We start from the raw sequence: 19,135 nt of genomic DNA on the forward strand, positions 1-19,135 counted from the left end.
TTCCTTTGCTGTGCAGAAGTTTTTAGTTTGATGTATAGTTCCACTTGTTTATTTTCCCTTTGTTGCCTTTGTTTTAGGTGTCAAATCCAAAAAATCATCACTCAGAGACTGGTAACAGGGAGCTTACTGCTTTTGTTTTCTTCTAGGAGTTTTATAGTTTCAGGTCTTACATTCAAGTCTTTAATAGTTTTTAAGGACTTATTTGGAGCCCAACTCACGACCCTGAAATCAAGAGTTGGACACTTGGGGTGCCTGGGTGGCTCAGTCAGTTGGGCGTCTGCCTTTGGCTCAGGTCATGATCTCGGGGTCCTGGGATCAAGCCCTGCATCGGGCTCCCTGCTTAGAGGGGGGCCTACTTCTCCCTCTGCCTCTCCCCACTGTTCATGCTCTCTCTCTCTCTCTCTCTCTCTCTCAGATAAATAAATAAATAAATCTTTAAAAAAGAATTGGACACTTAACCAACTTAGCCACCCAGGCACTCCTCAAGTCTTTAACCTATTTTGTAATTTATTTTTGTATGTGGTGTAAGAAAGTGATCCAGTTTCATTCTTTTGCCTATTGCTGTCTGATTTTCCTAATACTATTTCATGAAGAGACTATCCTTTCCCCATTTACACTCTTGGCTCCTCCTCTTATTGACCATATATGCATGAGTTTATTTCTGGGCTCTCTATCCTGTTCTGTTGATCAGTGTGTTTGTTTTTATTCCAATACCATATTGTTTTGATTACTGTAATTTTGTAAAATAGTTTGAAATCAAGAAGTATGATACCTGTAGCTTTTTTCTTCTTTCTCAAGATTGCTTTAGCTATTTGGGATTGGTGTTCCATACAAATTTTAAGATTTTTTTTTTTCTGTTTCTGTAAACATGCCATTGGAATTTTGATAGCACTTACACTGAATCTGCAGGTTGCTTTCGGTAGTATGGACATTTTAACAGTGTTAACACTTGCAATCCGTGAGCATGGAATATCCTTTCATTTATTTGTGTCTTCGGTTTCTTTCATCAATATCTGATAGTTTACAGTATACATATCTTTTACCTACTTGGTTAAATTTATTTCTAGGTATTCTATTCCTTTTGATGCAGCTGTAAGTGGGATTATTTTCTTAATCTCTCTTTTGATAATTCATTATTGGTGTATAGAAACACAACAGATTTTTATATATTGATTTTATATCTTTCAGCTTTATTGAATTTATTAGTTCAAAGAGGTGTTTGGTGGAGTCTTTGGGGTTTTTTATACATATTATCATGTTATCTGCAAATAGAGACAGTTCAAATTCTTCCTTCCCAGTTTTTATGCTTTTTTTCCTTGTTTCATTGCCCTGGTTAGGACTTCTTTTTCTTTTTTTCTTTTTTTTTAAGTTTTATTTATTTATTTTAGAGAGCAAGAGAGAGAGCATGAGCAGGAGGGGCAGAGGGAGAGGAAGGGAGAGAATCCTCAAGCATACTCCGCACTGAGCATGGACCCCGACATGGGGCTCAATCCCGTGACCCTGAGATCGTGACCTGAGCCGAAACCTAGAGTTGGAAGCTTAATTGACTGTGCCACCCAGGTGCCCCTGGCTAGGACTTCTAATGCCAAGTTGATAAAAGTGGTGAGGTACTGGCATCTTTGTCTTGTTCCTGATCTTAGAGGAAAAAATGATCTTAGAGGAGAAACTTTAAGTTTCTCATTGTTGAAGAAGAGATGAAATTAGCTTGTGGGCTTACCACCTGTCTATCTGTGTATGTGTGCTGTGTGTGTGTGTATTCTTTATTATGTTGAGATACTTTGCCTTTATATTTAGTTTGTCAAAAAATGCATCATACTTTATAATAAAAGTCAATCTTCATTCCTGATTCTTCAAAAATTCTTAACATACTAGGAACAGCAGGGAAATTCCTTAATTTGGTAAGGTCTATCTATTTTTTAAAAACACACCTAAAGCAAACATTTTGTTTGTTGGTAAATTATTGAAAGCTTTCCCTTTGAGTTATCTCTGTTATCCCCTCTGTTTAACATTATATGGGAAGTCCTAGGCAGTACAATAAGGCAAAAAAAGAAATGAAAGGAATTTAAACTGTCATTCATCACATGATTATGAGCATAGAAAATCCAAAAGAATCTCTAGCTAATTATTAAAATTAATATGAGTAAACTTAGCAAAGTTGCTGGATATAAGGTCAGTTGCATTTCTGAATTTTAGACACAACAAATTATGAATTTCGAAAGTAGTATCATTGACAATTGCATCAAAAATCATCATATTCCTAGTAAGAAATTGAAAAGTATACAAGACCACTCAGCACCACACAGAAAACTATAGAATATTAATGACACAAGATTTAAATAAATGGTGGGATATACTATATTCAGGAATTAGAAGCCTCAGTATCGTAAAGATACCAGTTTTACCCAGAGTGATCTATAGAATCAGTGCATTTCTAATCAATATATTCACAGAATTCTTTTATGGAAGGGGACTGACTAAGACTTACCATAAATTTAATTACACTAAATGGTGTGATATCAGTACAAGTGAAAAAAACAAAGAGTGGAACAGGATAATCAGGAAGCACACCTATACATATACTATCATTTGATTTATGACACAAGTAACACTGCAGTGCACTGGGGAAGTGATGGCCTTTTCCACAGATTGTGCTGGATCAACTAGGTATCCATATAAAAAAAAAAACATAATCTTTACCATACCCCACAACAGACAGAAATCTACCAATTTCAGGTAAATTACAGGTATAAAAATATAAAAGAAAACAATAAAACTTAAAGGAAAAAAAAACAGAAAATATCTTCATGGTTCAAGATAGGTAAAAACACAAAAGGTTTAAACGAAAAAGAGAAAGATTGATAAATTGAACTACATTAAGATTAGAAAGCTCTATTCATCAAAAAACATTAAGACAGTAAAAAAGTAAGCCGTGAAGTAGGGTATATGTGACAGATGCATACATCTTTAAAAAGACATATATAACTTATATAAAAAATAGAAAATTAAAAGACTGGAAGCCCATAGAGAACTAGGCAGCAGAACGGTTTTTTAAAGATTTTATTTATTTGAGAGTGAGAGAGAGAGACAGAGAAAGAGAGCAAGGGAGGGGAAGGAAGAAGGACAAGCAGACTCCACGCTGCGCACAGAGCCCAACATGGGGCTCTATTCCCAGGACCCTGAGTTCAGGATCAGAAATCAAGAGTCAGGTGCTCAACCAACTGAGCCACACAGGTGCCCCTAGGCAAAACATTTGCTTAGACACTTCATAAAAGAGGATATCTAAATAGCCAATAAATAAATACATTCAACTTTATTAATTGAGCATCTGGATATTTTAATTAAATCCACAACGAGGTACCTCTGTATATCCTCCAGAATAGCTAAAATTAAAGGGTCTGATAAAAATAACAAGTGTATCTGTTGCTGATGAGATTACAGTTGGTACACATATTTGGTATCAACTGAGACCAAATATGTGGGTTTCTTGTTATCCAGAAGATACACTTTTGAGTATATAAATGCATACGTATGTGTGCCAAGGGACTTTTTTTTTTTTTTTTAAAGATTTTATTTATTTATTTGAGAGAGAGAATGAGACAGAGAGAGAGAACATGAGAGAGGGGAGGATCAGAGGGAGAAGCAGACTTCCTGCTGAGCAGGGAGTCCGATGCGGGACTCGATCCCGGGACTCCAGGATCATGACCTGAGCCGAAGGCAGTCGCTTAACCAACTGAGCCACCCAGGCGCCCCCCAAGGGACGTTTACAAGAATGTTCATAGCAGCACTATTCATGATAACCAAAAACTGGAGAAAATCCAAATGTCCATTAACAGTCAAATGAAATCTGGTATATTTTACATTGGAATACTATCCAGCAATGGCAAGGGAACACTCACTACTATATCAACAAAATGTATGAATTTTACATAATAATGAACAAAATAACCAGACACAAAAGAGTACTTCATATATAATTCCTATTCAAAAATTGGCAAAACTAATCTAAAGTGATAGAGGTCAGTATGGTGGTTATCTTTCTTGGTGAGGGTTGAAAGGGCGTAGGGAGCCTTTTGGGGGTGTTAGTAATATAATGTTTGTAACATTCTATGTTATAATGTAGGTGGTGGTTACTTTGTGAAAATTCACACTGAAAATTCACTGAGCTGTATACTTATGATCTATATAATTTTCTATATGTTTATTACTTAACACTTCAGTTAAAAATGTGCTTTAAAAATTAATAAGCTATACATTTGCATTTTCTTTGATTAACATTGACTTCTTTTTAAAACTCTAAGAAAAGACATCTTGATTTCAAATTTTCTTTAGAACATAAATGTTTTTGGTTTTTTTTAAAGATTTTTTTAAATTTATTTATTTGACAGAGAGATAGCACAAGTAGGCAGAGCGGCAGGCAGAGGGAAAGGGAGAAGCAGGCTCTCTGCTGAGTAGGGAGCCCGATGTGAGGCTCGATCCCAGGACCCTGGGATCATGACCTGAGTCGAAGGCAGCCGCTTAACCGATTGAGCCACCCAGGCGCCCCAGAACATAAATGCTTTTGCCAACTCAAAATAGTGTTTCATGGGGGTGCTTGACTGGCTCAGTCGGTAGAGCATGTGACTTTTGATCTTGGGGTTGTAAATTTGAGCCCCACGTTGGGTGGAGAGATTACTTAAAAAAATAATATTTCATGAATTCATAGTTCTATCTGAAATAGACAAAGCATTTTATTGATAAGAACTTTGAAAGTATTCAATAAGAAATAATTTCTTGTGCATCTGCTAGGTACAAAGAAAAATAAGGAAGGCATGATATTGTCCTTTTTCCACATCTATCCCTGCCACTAACTTTTCCTATTAATGTACATATTATATATCTATCATAGTTTTACTTCATCTGAGCTTTCCATAAATGTGTTTAAAGCTTGAGCACATGATATGGCTTAAAGGAATATCTTCTCTAGAGACTTCTCTGTTACACATTAGGGTAAAGAACAACTTTTTCTCATTCTGAGTTTTCTTAGAATTTTGCATAATGGAACAAAAATCAGAAAATACAGATGTTGGTATCTAGCCCATGTTCTTTAGAAATGAGTTAAGATTCTTGAATATATTCAACAGTATGTATTCAATTTCTGTTACATGTTAAAGCTGGGGATTCAATGGCAAGCAAAATAAACATTGTCCCTGCCCTATGGCAAGGAGTTTCAGTTTAGCAAGGAAAACAAATGATTAAACAAGAAATAATAGTGAAGTCCAGAAGGAACTATAACGATGAAAGCGTACAGTATTTTAGCAGGATCACCTAACCTATGGAGAATCAGGGAAGGCTTTCTAGAGTAAGTGGTCCTCTGGCTTTTGGCTGAGATGAAGGATGATGAGTAGAAATTGGCCAAGTCCAAAGAAAGAGGATGAGAGTTCTAGTCAGAGGGAACAACATGAGAAAACTCTTTGGGGTAACAGTGAATGTGACATTTTAAAAACTGAAAGGTGCTCACAATGGCTAGAGTGCCAAAGGACAGTAGCCAGAGATAAAGCCAAAAAGGTAAGCAGTGTCTGTATCATGAGGGGCCTTATTAATTTTATTAAGTAGGTTGAATATTTTCCTAGGGGAAAAAGCAAGATTTTGAAGAGTCTAAGCGGTGGCCAAAAATGAAAACATCAAATTGCCATTTTAGGTGAAAGAGTCTGGATATGTTGCCCATTGGTTGGAAGGTAGCAAGAGGAGAGTCAAAGAGACCAGGGAGGAGGTTGCAGTAATCCAGGCAGGAGTCAGTAGATCATGGCTTGACTAGGGTAATGGCAATGGAATAGATAGATATGAGAGGATTACAGAGAATTGACAGGAGTTGCAAGTTGATTAGCTTATCAGGAATAGTGAAAAATCAAGAATTTCAGGGAAATGCAAATCAAACCACAGTGAGATAACCATTTCATACCTTTTAGGATTGCTGTAATCAAAAAGACAATAACAAGTGTTGAGTAGGATGTGGATAAACTGGAACAATCATAAATTACTGGTGGGAATGTAAAATGGTATAGCGGTTTTGGAAAACAGTCTGAAAAGGTTAAACATAGATTTAGCATATAACCCAGCAATTCCACTCCTGTGTGTGTACCCAAAGCAAAGTGAAAACATAACTTCACACAAAACTTGTACACAAATGTTCATAGTGGCATTATTCAAAATGACCAAAGAGTGAAAACAAATAAAACATTCATCAACTGATGAATGGGTAGCCATCAAATGGAATATTACTCGGCAATAGAAAGAAGTGAAGTACTGATAACATGCTAGTGTGGATGAACCTTAAAAACATCATGCTAAGTGAAATGAAAAAAGAAAATGTGTTAAATGAAAGATTGCAAAAGACCACAGATTGTATAATTCCATCTCTGAAACATCAAGAAATAGGCTAATATATAGAGACAGAAAGTAGATTAGTGGTTTCCTAGGGAGAGGGTAGGAAGAAATGGGGAGTGCCTGCTGATGGGAATGGGGTTTCTTTTTGGGGTGATAAAAATGTTCTAAAATTGATTTTGGTGATGATTGCACAACTCTGTGAGTATACTAAAAACCATTAAAGTACATACTTTGAATGAGTGAATTGTATGGTATGTCAACTATAGCTCAATAAAGGTATTATTTAAAAAGACCAAGAATTATTCTTAAGTTCTCTATGTTGGGCAGTTTGGTAGAGTATAATTGTTATTTACTAAGACAGAGAAAGATTAGGAGGTATTGAGTTCAATTTTAGATTTGTTAAATTTGAAGGATTCCCAGGAAATCCAAATGAAGATAATCCAGGAAGTGAGCTATACATATCTGGTATTTAAGAATGTGGTCTACACAGAAAATACAGACTTGTGTCACCACCATATAGGTGGCAGTTGAAGAGAAGAGTGCATAGCACAAAACCTTTAGGAAGACCAAGATTAATAGGACAGGAAAAGGAACAACAAAGCTTGCAAAAGACATAAAGAGGAGTAGCCAGAGAGAGTAAGAGGAAAATCAGGAGTATGTGATAGAATGGAACCAGTGAAAGAGATTGTTTTAAGGAAGATGGAGTAATCAGCTGTGTTGAATGTTACTGACAGGTTAGGTAAGATGGGGTCTATACTTGGTGACGGCAGGTATCAGTGATATGGGAAGAGTAGTGTGAATGGGAGTCGTGGAGATAAAAATAAGATTACGGTGACTTGAGAAATATGTGGGAGATAAATTAGAGCCAAAATTTGGATTCAAAGAGGAAGAAAGAAGATTAATTAGGGATATAGGATGAAAGGTTTTTGTTTTCTTGTCTTGAGGAAAGGGTTGCTGTTAAGATGAAAGAAACATGAACATTTTTTAATGCTGATGGGAATGAGCTAGTAGGGAGGGAGAGTATGTACATATCCTGGAGATAGAGGAGGTAATGTGTAGCATGAGATTTTTAACAGTGCTGATGGTCATCTGAACACAGGTAGGGGTATTAACTTTAAATATGAGGAAGGATGATTGTTCCATGATAACAGGAACAAAGAAGGATAACAGGAACAAAGAAGGAACAAAGAAGGATAAATGGAAGCAAATGTGTTTGTAGGTTTGTTGATAAGATATTCAAGGAATTCTCATTGAATGACTTCCTGTTTTCCTCTTTGTAATCAAAGATCAGATCACCTGTTATGACCGACTGGTGATGTTTATGGAGAGTGGGGAAGTTTGAAATAGCAGTGAATATTGCAGAGAATAGTAGTGAAATATAATAGAATATAATAGGACTGGCAATGAGTACTGAAAGCCCAGTTGAGATGAAAGATCTTTTATAGTGATGCCAGTTTGCTTTACTGTAAGGTTCTCTTCTCTTGGGTTAAAGTAGAAGTCAGCTTACTAAGCAGCCCATAGGCCAAGTCTGGTCCCCTGGCCTCTTTTTGCAAATAAAATGTTATTTCTTGTCTATGGCTGTTTTGACACTACAGTGGCAGAAATAAGTAGTTGGAAATGACAGAAATGAGTAGTAGTCCTCAAAGCCTAAAATATTTACAGTCTTACCTTACAGAAAAAGTTTGCTGACCTCTGGTGTAGATCAGTGTGGATACAGGTGCAGAGAAGGCAGACATTTGGAGTCATGCGGGGTTGAAGTCTTGACAGAGTGAAAGAATTAATGACAAAGGAGTTGAAGATATGGTGGATGAAGTATTGAACCTCGGTATCCACACCAAGGAAGGAAAAAAAGCAAAGACAGGAGGAACTGATAAGAGTTTCGGGTTTTATTCGGATGTCTTGGAAGTAGTTGGGAAAAACTAAGCTGAAAATGGTAGAAGATTGTGGTCATACATTACATACGTGAAATGTATGATTTTGAAGGAAGAGTGAGTGTAGGTGATGAGAGTGCTGGGATATGGTAGCTAAGGTTGAATGGGACCGAGAGGCAGAGCACTAGCTAGATCACCTGTGTAGATGATGAAGTTCCCCAGACTGGAGTGGAGAGGAAGATGGTGAGCCAGGTGGTTGTCTTTTCTTCATCTCTTGAATTTATTAGAGAAAAGCTGTTTCTCTCACAAAAGGGACAGAGTGCAATAAATAACATAGGATTTATTTTTTTTTAAGATTTTATTTATTCATGAGAGAGAGAGGCAGAGGCAGAGGGAGAAGCAGGCTCCTCATGGAGCAGGGAGCCCATTGTGGGACTGGATTCCAGGACCCTGCGATCAGGACCTGAGCTGAAAGCAGACACTCAACCTACTGAACCACCCAGGCACCTCAATAGCATACGATTTAAAATTAACAGGTTTTTGAGGGTACCACATTCCTTTTTTTTTTTAATTTTATTTTATTATGTTAATCACCATACATTACATCATTAGTTTTTGATGTAGTGTTCCATGATTCATTGTTTGCGTATAACACCCAGTGCTCCATTCAATACGTGCCCTCTTTAATACCCATCACCAGGCTAACCCATCCCCCCACCCCCCTCCCCTCTAGAACCCTCAGTTTGTGTCTCAGAGTCCATAGTCTCTCATGGTTCGTCTCCCCCTCCAAGTTCCCCCCCTTCATTTTTCCCTTCCTGCTATCTTCTTCTTTTTCTTTTTTTTAACATATAATGTATTATTTGTTTCAGAGGTACAGGTCTGTGATTCATCAGTCTTACACAATTCACATTCCTATGTGTTTGACTTCAAATAAATTGCTAACAGTCATTCAAAAATTGGTAACAGTGTAGAAATAAGTAAATAGAATGTTTACTGCTTTTGTGACTATAATTAGAACTTACAATTTTTAAATGTCTTTTGATTATCAGACGGCAGATGTATTTAATTTTGAAGAAACCGTTTATAGTCATCATATGTCTCCAGTTGCCACCAAGCACTGTTTGGTAGCAGGTTTGTACCTGTACTCTTTTGCTTTTCAACATATTGAAACTTGCTCCCTTTTAATACCTAGTTAGTTTTGATATAGACATTTCAACCCAGACGAATATCACAATTTAAAAAAAAAAAAAAAACCTCAAGTATATGCTATATTTACATTCAATTTTATTGGTATTATGCAGGTCGGGCACTGTGCTAGTGGCTAGGATTCAAAGATTAAGAAAGCACATTTCTGTTCCCTAAGGAGTTAATTTTCAACCACCGAAGTTTCAAAGATTTTACATGAACAAAATTTGGCAACTTTTTCAATTCAACATAATAAAAAAATGGAAATTATTTTCTTTTCTCTAAGATTGTGTTATTCAAATTAAACATCCAGTTTTATGAAAACACCTACAACAAGAATTTTCATGTGTGAGGAAGAAAAAATGTTTTTCTGGTATCTGGTATCAGGTCCCTAGGATTCCATTATTTGTTTGGCACTGCATGAACATCTTCACCTGCAGAGACCAGTCAGCTGCATCGTCTGCAGGAAAGAGCTAGGCACTAGCTTGTCCTCGAGGTCCACTCAGTCTGTGTCCAGAGTCTCTGGAAGTATATGATTAATATGGAAAGACTGAGGCATTAAGTAAAATTATTTGATATAATAAAATAGCATAGAATTGTAGCAATGCAGATTTCCTGGTTTTGATACTCTGATATAGTTACCTAACATAACAATGGTTGGGACAACATGGGTAAAGGGTACACAGGGTCTCTCTGTCCTATTTTTGCAACTTTCTCTGAATCTATAATTATTTCAAAATTAAACATTAGAACATAATGCAATAATAGAGCTCTCTTAGTACTAAAGTGTAACTGCAATTACATTTGCTAATTATAAACACTAAAAATGATTTGAAGTATATTTTTAGCATACTTTTTTTATATTTCTGTGTAGATGCAGAGAAGATATCATGATTCATAAGGTAGTTTCTTGTTTCCTTTTGGTGATGATTTATAATAAAATTATCTTAAACCATTTTTGTTTTTGTTTTTACAGTTGGTACTAGAGGGCCCAAAGTACAACTTTGTGACTTAAAGTCTGGATCCTGTTCCCACATTTTACAGGGTATTTTTTTTTTTATTTGAAACAACAACTACTTTGAGTAAACCGTTCAATAAAAAGAAACATTACTAACAATGTATTCTTTGTAACTGACATGACTGATGTATTTTGTGCTAGCTGTTAAAAGTCAACAGGGAAATAAAGATCCTTCTGTGCATTATTCTTATAAAACTGAACTATTGAGGAGACATTTATATAAACAATAGCCATAGGGTAAACTCAAAAGATATGGAAAGTCTAGCTGAAAACCGTATCTTATTTCTACATTTAAAAAAAAAAATTATTTATGAAACTTACATTGGTACATTTGTCTTATGAGCATTGTTTAGTATTGTTCTGGCTAAGTAAACATTCTTAATATTTAGGTGCTTTTTTTTCCTGAATGCAAATATTTTAGAAAAAGCTATTAAAATAATATTTTGGTTAAGATATATTAATTTGAATATTTTTGCTACTTTGTTATCAGTATTAGACCATCGATTCTAAATAATGGAAAGATGGCTTATAATTCAGAAATTTACATTTTTATTCATTCCTGAGAAACACATAATATATCAAGAGAATTTGGTGAAATGCATAGCATTTGTTTTACATTGTCATGAATCTCTATTAATATAAGTTAGGTAGATGAAAATATCTACTTTGAATAGTTCATTGAGGCAAAAGTGAATTAAAATGCTGAAGTCAATTATTCTATGAACGTATCACCTGTGCTTTCTAGAAAAAAAATTTTTATCCAAATGCTTCCTACAATCATGAATTTTACAAAAATTTTTATTACAACTTTCTGAAAAGTTAGAAACCATTTTTATACTCTAGAATGTTTAATTTGTATGGTTTGTTGGCAGTGGTTTTTTGTGGTAGGTACAGATAAACGAGCTTAAGCTGTATTACTTAACAGTGGATTCACTTTTTAATCTAACAGCTGTATTAAAAAAGAAAGACTCACTTGCTCTTTCCAATGTGAAACCAGGCCATTTATAATGGGATAACATGTAAGAAATGCCCCACAGACTTCATATTAATATTTAAACATAGATTATTGTATATGTGAAAAAGTCATGATATCAATTTATTTTTAATATTTAGTCTTCACTTTCTTCAAAATCAGACATATTACACTGTATCTTTTGATTTTTCAACTATTTTACAAGGCTTTTCATACAGTTATATTTGCAGGTCACAGACAAGAAATAATGGCAGTTTCCTGGTCACCACGTTGTGAATATGTCTTGGCAACTGCAAGGTAACATGCAAATTATTTGGTTTTGAAGTTAATAATTAATGATAAAAATTTTGAAAATACTTTTTTATGAGATGCATATTTAGTTATTAATTAGGCCCTTTAAATAATTGAGTTACTGTTTTTTAGTCCTATCACTACATATCTTGAAGGTGCTCACCTTTTAAAACAGAGAAAACAAGAGAATCTCTAGCAATGCAAATTTGCTAGTACTACCCATAAAAAAACTGTGTTGTCATTTTTTTCTACCCAAGTGTAAGACTTAATTTTAAAACAGTAGCATTTCATTTTCTTTAATACAGATTATTTTGAATCTGATTCAACATTTATTCCTTGATTCAATTTAATAATATTTAATGATGACCGCCTACCTTGAGCCAAGCAGTTTAGTCCCCAGAGAAGCTTCTGTTAATAGTTTACAGAATGTGATACTGAGATCTATGCTTTCTGAAGTAGAACAAGTCTAGAATGTAGCTGTTAGAAGGCTGCCTAAAGAGGTGTGAAGGTGAAAAGCTAGGTGCTGGTTGTGGGTCCATGATAGGGCGAATTTATATTGTTCATGCCTAACTTGGTTTTCCTCAAACCATGGGGAAGCTAAGAGGCTTTCAGTTCTCAGAGTACTGCAGGAATTTGAATCAGTATGAGAATGGACCTAGTAATCAATGCTAGTAATCAGGTAAGTCCAAATCTTAGCTGTTTCAGAAAGTACTTAAATCCTCAGACTCATCCCATTGCAGACTTCTTCCCCAGCTGGAAAGAAAGAAAACCATTTTGAAAATGGGAAATGCTAGCTTTTTGCTTGCTATTCTAATTGGCTAGGTTTGATGGTGATCTGTGAAAAGAATCAAGACTATAGGAAGAGATAAGCCCTGTATCTATGAAAAAAAATAGATTTATAAGTTAGAAATAGGCTTATAAAGTGCATTGTATTGCTCTTTCTAATTAAAGGGGCCTGGATAAACCCAATTTGTTAGAATATTGTTGAGGTCTTTTTTGAGAACATGATAGCATTAGTTAAACTGATTTATATTTTCTTTAGGAGTAGTTGAAATTGAAATTGATATGTGATCATGGTTTTTTGCCTTTATTCTTTTCACTTACTTGAGGTAAAATAAAAGTAAGTGCCAGATTTCTAAGAGACATTAAAGTTAGTTCTTGTATATCTGGTAAAGATTGATTTGAGTATAGGAAACCAAATATAAATGTATTGTCCTTATTATTCACCTTAATTTTTTCATATAAAAAGAAAACACCAAATTCATGCCAAATGAATTCTTAAAGTAAAATTAGTTAGTTGCTTGATTGTCTAGAAAACATTTGAATAACAAACAATAGAAAGGATGTAGTAACAAACTTGCTAAGGGACAAGCTCCAAAACTATCTAGTTTTGGCAGAGGAACCATTAAAAACAAAATAAAAATCAGCAGAATTCTGTTCTTGTGATCTAAAAAAGTTACCCTTTTTTTGGCTATTTTTTTCACTGCTTTTTGCTACTACTGATTTTGAATATTTGATGAAAAGGCAAAAGTTCAACAACCCAAAAGTACAAATATATTTGCACTAATATACTGAGACTTCTGTGTGCCGTAATACTGTAAAGGTAGGTGAAGAGTACAGTCACTGTCCTAGCTATATATGTCAATGTAACATTTATTTCTTCTTAGTGCTGACAGTAGAGTAAAATTATGGGATGTGAGAAGAGCATCAGGATGTTTAATTACTCTTGATCAGCATAATGGAAAAAAGTCACAAGCTGTTGAATCAGGTAATGAAGAATACATTAATATAGAAATATGCCAATGATAGTATTTTTTATATTAAAAATTTTTAATTGAAACCAAGTAATTAATGTATATTGACAAGTTGCAAATTTTATGATTTAAAAAATGGCATTCACAATAAATTGATTTCTAAAAATACATAACTAAATTATGGTTGTCTTTCTTCAAGATACAAAGAAGTATGACATTTTATCTACCCCTAAATTTTCAAATGCAGAAACTTTTCTGAATTAATTTGTTACTTTTTTTCTCCAGTGAAGTCAACTAATACAAATTCATTGCCACGTTAGGAAGCTACAGTAAATCGAAGGAATAGTAACATTTTGTGGCCATTGTATGAAAATAGAATTTGCAAATTGTGTTAAATGTGTCAGCTGCTATCCAGGTGATAAAGTACCTCAATTGCTTTTTTCCAATAGAATTCAATTCCTTTTTTTTTTTTAAGATTTTATTTACTTATTTGAGAGAGAGAGTGCGCATGCATGCGTTTACAAGCAGGCGTTGGGCAGAGGGAGAAGGAGAGAGAGAATCCTAAGCAGACTCTTAGCTGAGGGCAGAGCCTGACGTGGGGCTCCATCCCAGGACCCTGAGATAATGACCTGAATGAAATCAAGAGTCAGACACTTAACTGACTGAGCCATCCAGGTGCCCCTAGAATTTAATTTCTGTATAGGATAAGATTCTGATTTAGAATTAATTGTGGACCAGGAAAATCTTAGGATGAACTATATACATTTTTGTGATTGTTTTAATAATCTTTTTTAATTAATCAGGCTCTTGAGAATTATGCTTTCTCAAATTTGGTTATTTTGAAAGTAATACAAATTTTGAATGAAACTAGAACACTTATTCTTTCCCTACTGAAGTTTTTTTTTTTAATAGTAAATACTAGTATGACTGATTTTTAATAGTCCATGGAATGATTTTTAGATAAAAAATGGAAATAGTATATGAGAAATTTGGAAGGTGTTTAATTTATTTTTTATTTATTTATTTTTTTTAAAGATTTTATTTATTTATTTGACAGAGAGACACACAGCGAGAGAGGGAACACAAGCAGGGGGAGTGGGAGAGGGAGAAGCAGGCTTCCCGCCGAGCAGGGAGCCTGATGCAGGGCTCGATCCCAGCACCCTGGGATCATGACCTGAGCCGAAGGCAGATGCTTAACGACTGAGCCACCCAGGCGCCCCGAAGGTGTTTAATTTAAAAATTTAGTGTTAGGCATGCATTTAATTGAGTTGGACAGCACAGCTTACTCTCTGAAGAAAAATTATATTTGGCAAGATTTCTTTCTCTTTAGTTTTCCTGTTTTTCTCCATTTTTATGGTTCTAATTTATATAGCTTATGATATTCAAATAATCCAAATATAATCAACTTGTATATTTTAAGTAATTCAGATAGTTGTCCTTTAATATGTTTAAATAACTGTATCATCAAGCATTAAGTGTGTGCTGAATACAAGAATAGATTAACTGAATTGTATTTTTCATTGCAGCAAACACTGCTCATAATGGGAAAGTTAATGGCTTATGTTTTACAAGTGATGGGCTTCATCTCCTTACTGTTGGTACGGATAATCGAATGAGGCTTTGGAATAGTTCCAATGGAGAAAACACACTAGTAAGAGATTTTAAATATCTCCAACTTTTTTTTTTTTTTTTAAGTAATCTACACCCAGTGTAGGGCTTGAACTCACAACCCTGCGATCAAGAATTGCATGCTCTACTGATTGAGCCAGCCAGGTGCCCCTCTAACCTTTTGAATATATATTTAAAAAATGGATCTGTGAAATACACTTGGTGTCCTTCTGTAGATTTAACTCTTTTCTTGTCTCTGTATTCCAATTTTCTTTTTATATTTTTCTATTAGTGAACTAATAACTCTCAACACAGGACAGCCCACCCTACCATGCCCCCACCACATTCTCCCCACTTGTGGAGAATTATTGCTCTACTGTGCATAATGTGAGTGTGCCATATTTCTCAGGTGTATTGGAGAAGAATAAAAGATTGAGAACTGATATAAATTAAAGTTATAGTCAAATTTTATACTATATATGACTTGTAAACAAAATCTAAGATGAATGTTATAGTACCAGAACATATGGTACTTTAATACTGGAGTAAATGTGTTTTAAATGTGCTAGATTCTTATGTGGTATTTAATTTCTAACACTTTTTAAAAATTTATGTTATGCTCCTTACCAGGTGTACCTGTGGTTTAATAACTTTCAGAATAAGCTAATAAGTTTGTATTTTGGTGGTAATAGTAATAGCTAATATTTATTAAGTGTTAATAAAAATTAGTCAGATACAGTGTTAATAAAAATTAACATGTAACATGTACTGAAGCATATAGGGTCTTATTTAATCATCAAATCAATACTGTGAAGGTAGTTACTGTTATAATACCCATTTTACACATGAGGAAATGAGACATAATGGTGATTATACCAAACACCTCATAGCATTTATTTAATGCTTTAAGGTAGGTATTGATTATAATTATTAATTATTTATTAATTTAAGTACTCTCTTCCCCCAGCACGGGGCTCAAACTCAACAACCCCTAGATCAAGAGTCACATGCCCTTCTGACTGAGACAGCCAGGTGCCCCATTTCATCTTCCTTTCTTTAACCTCCTTTCTAAGTAATTCTCTTTTAGATACTCTAAAGATCATTTCTTTTATTAAATTCTAATTTTACTATAAGGTCAAAATTGTTCATACTAGATTAGAGTTTGCTAATCTCTCATGTACTTTATGAAGTGCTTCTCCATCATATCTCAGACTAGAAACTCAGGCATTGCAAATTTTACTTTAGAATCTTCCATTCATTATATTTGTATCATGTTTCTAATCAGGTCACACCTTTCTTTTCTCATTTTATTCATTTATTTAATAAGTATTTATTGAGCATATCCTGTTTTCCAGACACTATTATACAGCAGCAGACAAAACAGAGAAGTCCTATCCTCATGGAACTTATATTCTAGGGAGAGGAAGAAAGACATCCATCCATCAGTCAATAAATAAATGGATGGATAAAATATATTTTAGATGTAGCAAGTGCTCTGAAGAAAAGCAAAGCAAGGAAAGTAGCATAGAAAATATTGGGAAGTTGGAGTTGCAGTTTTACATAGGGCAGTCAGGGTATGTTTCACTCAGAAGACGATATTTGGCCTGAAGGAAATGAAGTGAGCCATCAGATATCTGGGAAGGCAAGCATTCCAGGCAGAGGAAGGAAGAAAGTAGAAAGACCCTGAGGCAGGAGCATACTTGGAATACCCAGGGAACATCTAAGAGGCTCTTGTGTTGAAATAGAGGAAGCAGGGGGAGAGTACTAGGAGATGAGGAACAGAAGGAACCAGACACCAGAGGATATAGGCTTGTAGGCCTTTGTAAGGGCTTAGGCTTTTTCTCTGGGTGAAATGGAAAGCCACTAAAGGCCTTTGAGTGGTGATGTGATGGGGTCACTTTGGAAAGGTGGGTTGGCATGTGCATCAAAGGTGAATGTGATAAGTATAAAGGGTATTGACTATATATATAAATTGTTAGTGTGATTCTATTACATTTTTCTCTCCTTCTTGAAGGTGATACTCATGCCTTAAGGGTTTTTGCTAGTAGTAAGTCTACTTCTTGAATAGTGTGTTTGGAATGGATAATACCTTTTAAAATTGACTTGATCTAAGTAGTCATTCATGCAGAGGGGACTAGAATAGCCCAGAAACTCACCTCCAGAGGACACTTAAAAGAACTGGGGACATCAATCCCAGAAAAAGTAACTCTCAGTGGAAACACACTGTCTTCAAGTATTAAAGTGCTGTCAGACAGAATTGGAAACTGATTCCAGTCCTGCCATTTAGTAATATGGGACATTAGTCAGTTTATTTAAGGTGACCTTATGAAGGACTATGGTCAGAGTTGTAGTGTCTCTGTCTTGTAAATTGGGGTTATTATGTACCTAAACAGTAATTTTAAGGATAAAATGGAAGTATGAAAAGAGTAGTAAATAATTAAATATCTGTTAAGTAATAGGTATACCATAAATAACTATTTTTATTGTGTGATGTTGCCTTTTTGGTAGTACCCTTGTTAGTTTCTTTTTTTTTTATTTTATTTATTTATTTGTGATAGAGTAAGCGAGAGAGCGAGCGAGCAAGCATGAGCGGGAGCCGGGGGGATTGGTGCAGAGGGAGAAGGAGAAGCAGGCTCCCGACTGAGCAGGGAGCCCGACACAGGGCTCAATCCCAGGACCCTGAGACCATGAGCTGAGCCAAAGGCAGACACTTAACTGACTGAGCCACCCACGCTCAGATGTATATGGATTGTGTCCATTGGCAACAATAGAATTTGTACCATCGACTTACTTTGATAGTACTCTGGCATAGCCAGTTCTCCCATTTTATGCTTCTCTTTATGTGTTTTTTTATGCTTCCTTTTTGCTTTTAAGAGGGATCCATCTTTACATCTCTTTTTCCTCTTCAGTAGAAACTTCTAAATCTTAAAAATAAATATCAAGAAAAAAGACATAAGTTAAATAAGAAAACTTTATTTATCTAATCCTAACCTTAAAGTTATAAATATATTTGTTTTCTTCGGAAACTTCTGAAGCTTATTTTTTAATGTTGTCTTTGGGTAATTTCCTTTACTTTTGATCTGGGAATTAGATATTCTGCTACTTCAGAGATACTACTCTTCTTCCTCCCCATTCTGACTAAAGGTTCTGGACCTACCTCAGTAGCTTTTGCTGCTTGTTGTTTTGTAATGTGGTATATTTATAAAAACAACATTGCCACATTTCCCAAACACTTTTTCAACCCAGCTGTGATGAACATTTTGGAGAAGTAATTCCTGTGATAAATTAGAAGCAGAATTAAATGTGTAAGGATTCTTAGGATGTCAATAAATTTTTACTTGGAATATTAAAAATAAAATAAATTTTAAAAAGATGTATAAGTGCATGCTTCTAATAGGTGTACAATTATTTATAAGTTACATACAAATACTGTTGTGAACCTGTGTTTAATCAAAGGTTAATTTCTTATTTTTTAAATAAAAATGAGATTAAAAATAGAACTTTTCATGTTTTCTTCTCATACCTTAATGGATTATCTTGGAGGCTCCTTGAGGTTGCCTTAGAGAATGTAACAAGTAGTTGCAGGGAAAATGCACAGAGAGAGAGCTTTTGGTACAACAAAAGAACAAAAAATTCATAATAGCTCTTCTGGTGTTGACTGTTTAAGTTACTGGTATTACCATTCACTATGACCAATGTCTAGAAATTGGAAGTCTATCCTTTATTCTTCCCTGCCCCTTGTCCCATGTATGAAATCAATTACGCATCCTCTTAATTCTTCCTTCTTAGTTTTTTTCGTATATTTCTTCCCTTCCAGCCTCACTCTGGGTCCTCATGATCTCTCTAGTTAATTACTATAACATTCTTCTAACTTTTCCCAAACTTATCTCCCCGTAAAAGTCTTTCACTGTTAACGCAGTACTTCTAGGTTATTAAAACCGGATGCTTTTGCCTGTTGCGCACAAAAACTTCATAAGTTATATCTTCTAACTTACCAGCTTTAGGTCTTGCCACTTCCCCATATTTTTCTCTGTCGTTACTAAACTACTTAGAGGTCTTTAAAAATACCTTG

The 19,135-nt window shown here is 34.8% G+C and overlaps 1 protein-coding gene across 5 annotated transcripts in view; it reads left to right on the forward strand.

Moving 5' to 3' along the window:
• Nucleotides 1-19,135, forward strand: part of ERCC8 (ERCC excision repair 8, CSA ubiquitin ligase complex subunit) — a 63,819-nt gene that overhangs the window by 20,107 nt on the left and 24,577 nt on the right. For 4 of the 5 annotated variants that reach the window (XM_078067287.1, XM_036101080.2, XM_036101076.2 and 1 more), the window contains exons 5-9: nucleotides 9,284-9,365; nucleotides 10,396-10,464; nucleotides 11,629-11,707; nucleotides 13,369-13,469; nucleotides 14,982-15,106. In XM_078067287.1, the coding sequence (XP_077923413.1) occupies nucleotides 9,284-9,365; nucleotides 10,396-10,464; nucleotides 11,629-11,707; nucleotides 13,369-13,469; nucleotides 14,982-15,106 (456 nt within the window). The remainder of the gene's footprint in view (nucleotides 1-9,283; nucleotides 9,366-10,395; nucleotides 10,465-11,628; nucleotides 11,708-13,368; nucleotides 13,470-14,981; nucleotides 15,107-19,135) is intronic. The other variant, XM_036101077.2, reaches the window with a different exon arrangement.

Source organism: Halichoerus grypus, chromosome 2 (genome assembly GCF_964656455.1).
Source record: "Halichoerus grypus chromosome 2, mHalGry1.hap1.1, whole genome shotgun sequence".
In the NCBI taxonomy this organism is placed as follows: domain Eukaryota; kingdom Metazoa; phylum Chordata; class Mammalia; order Carnivora; family Phocidae; genus Halichoerus; species Halichoerus grypus.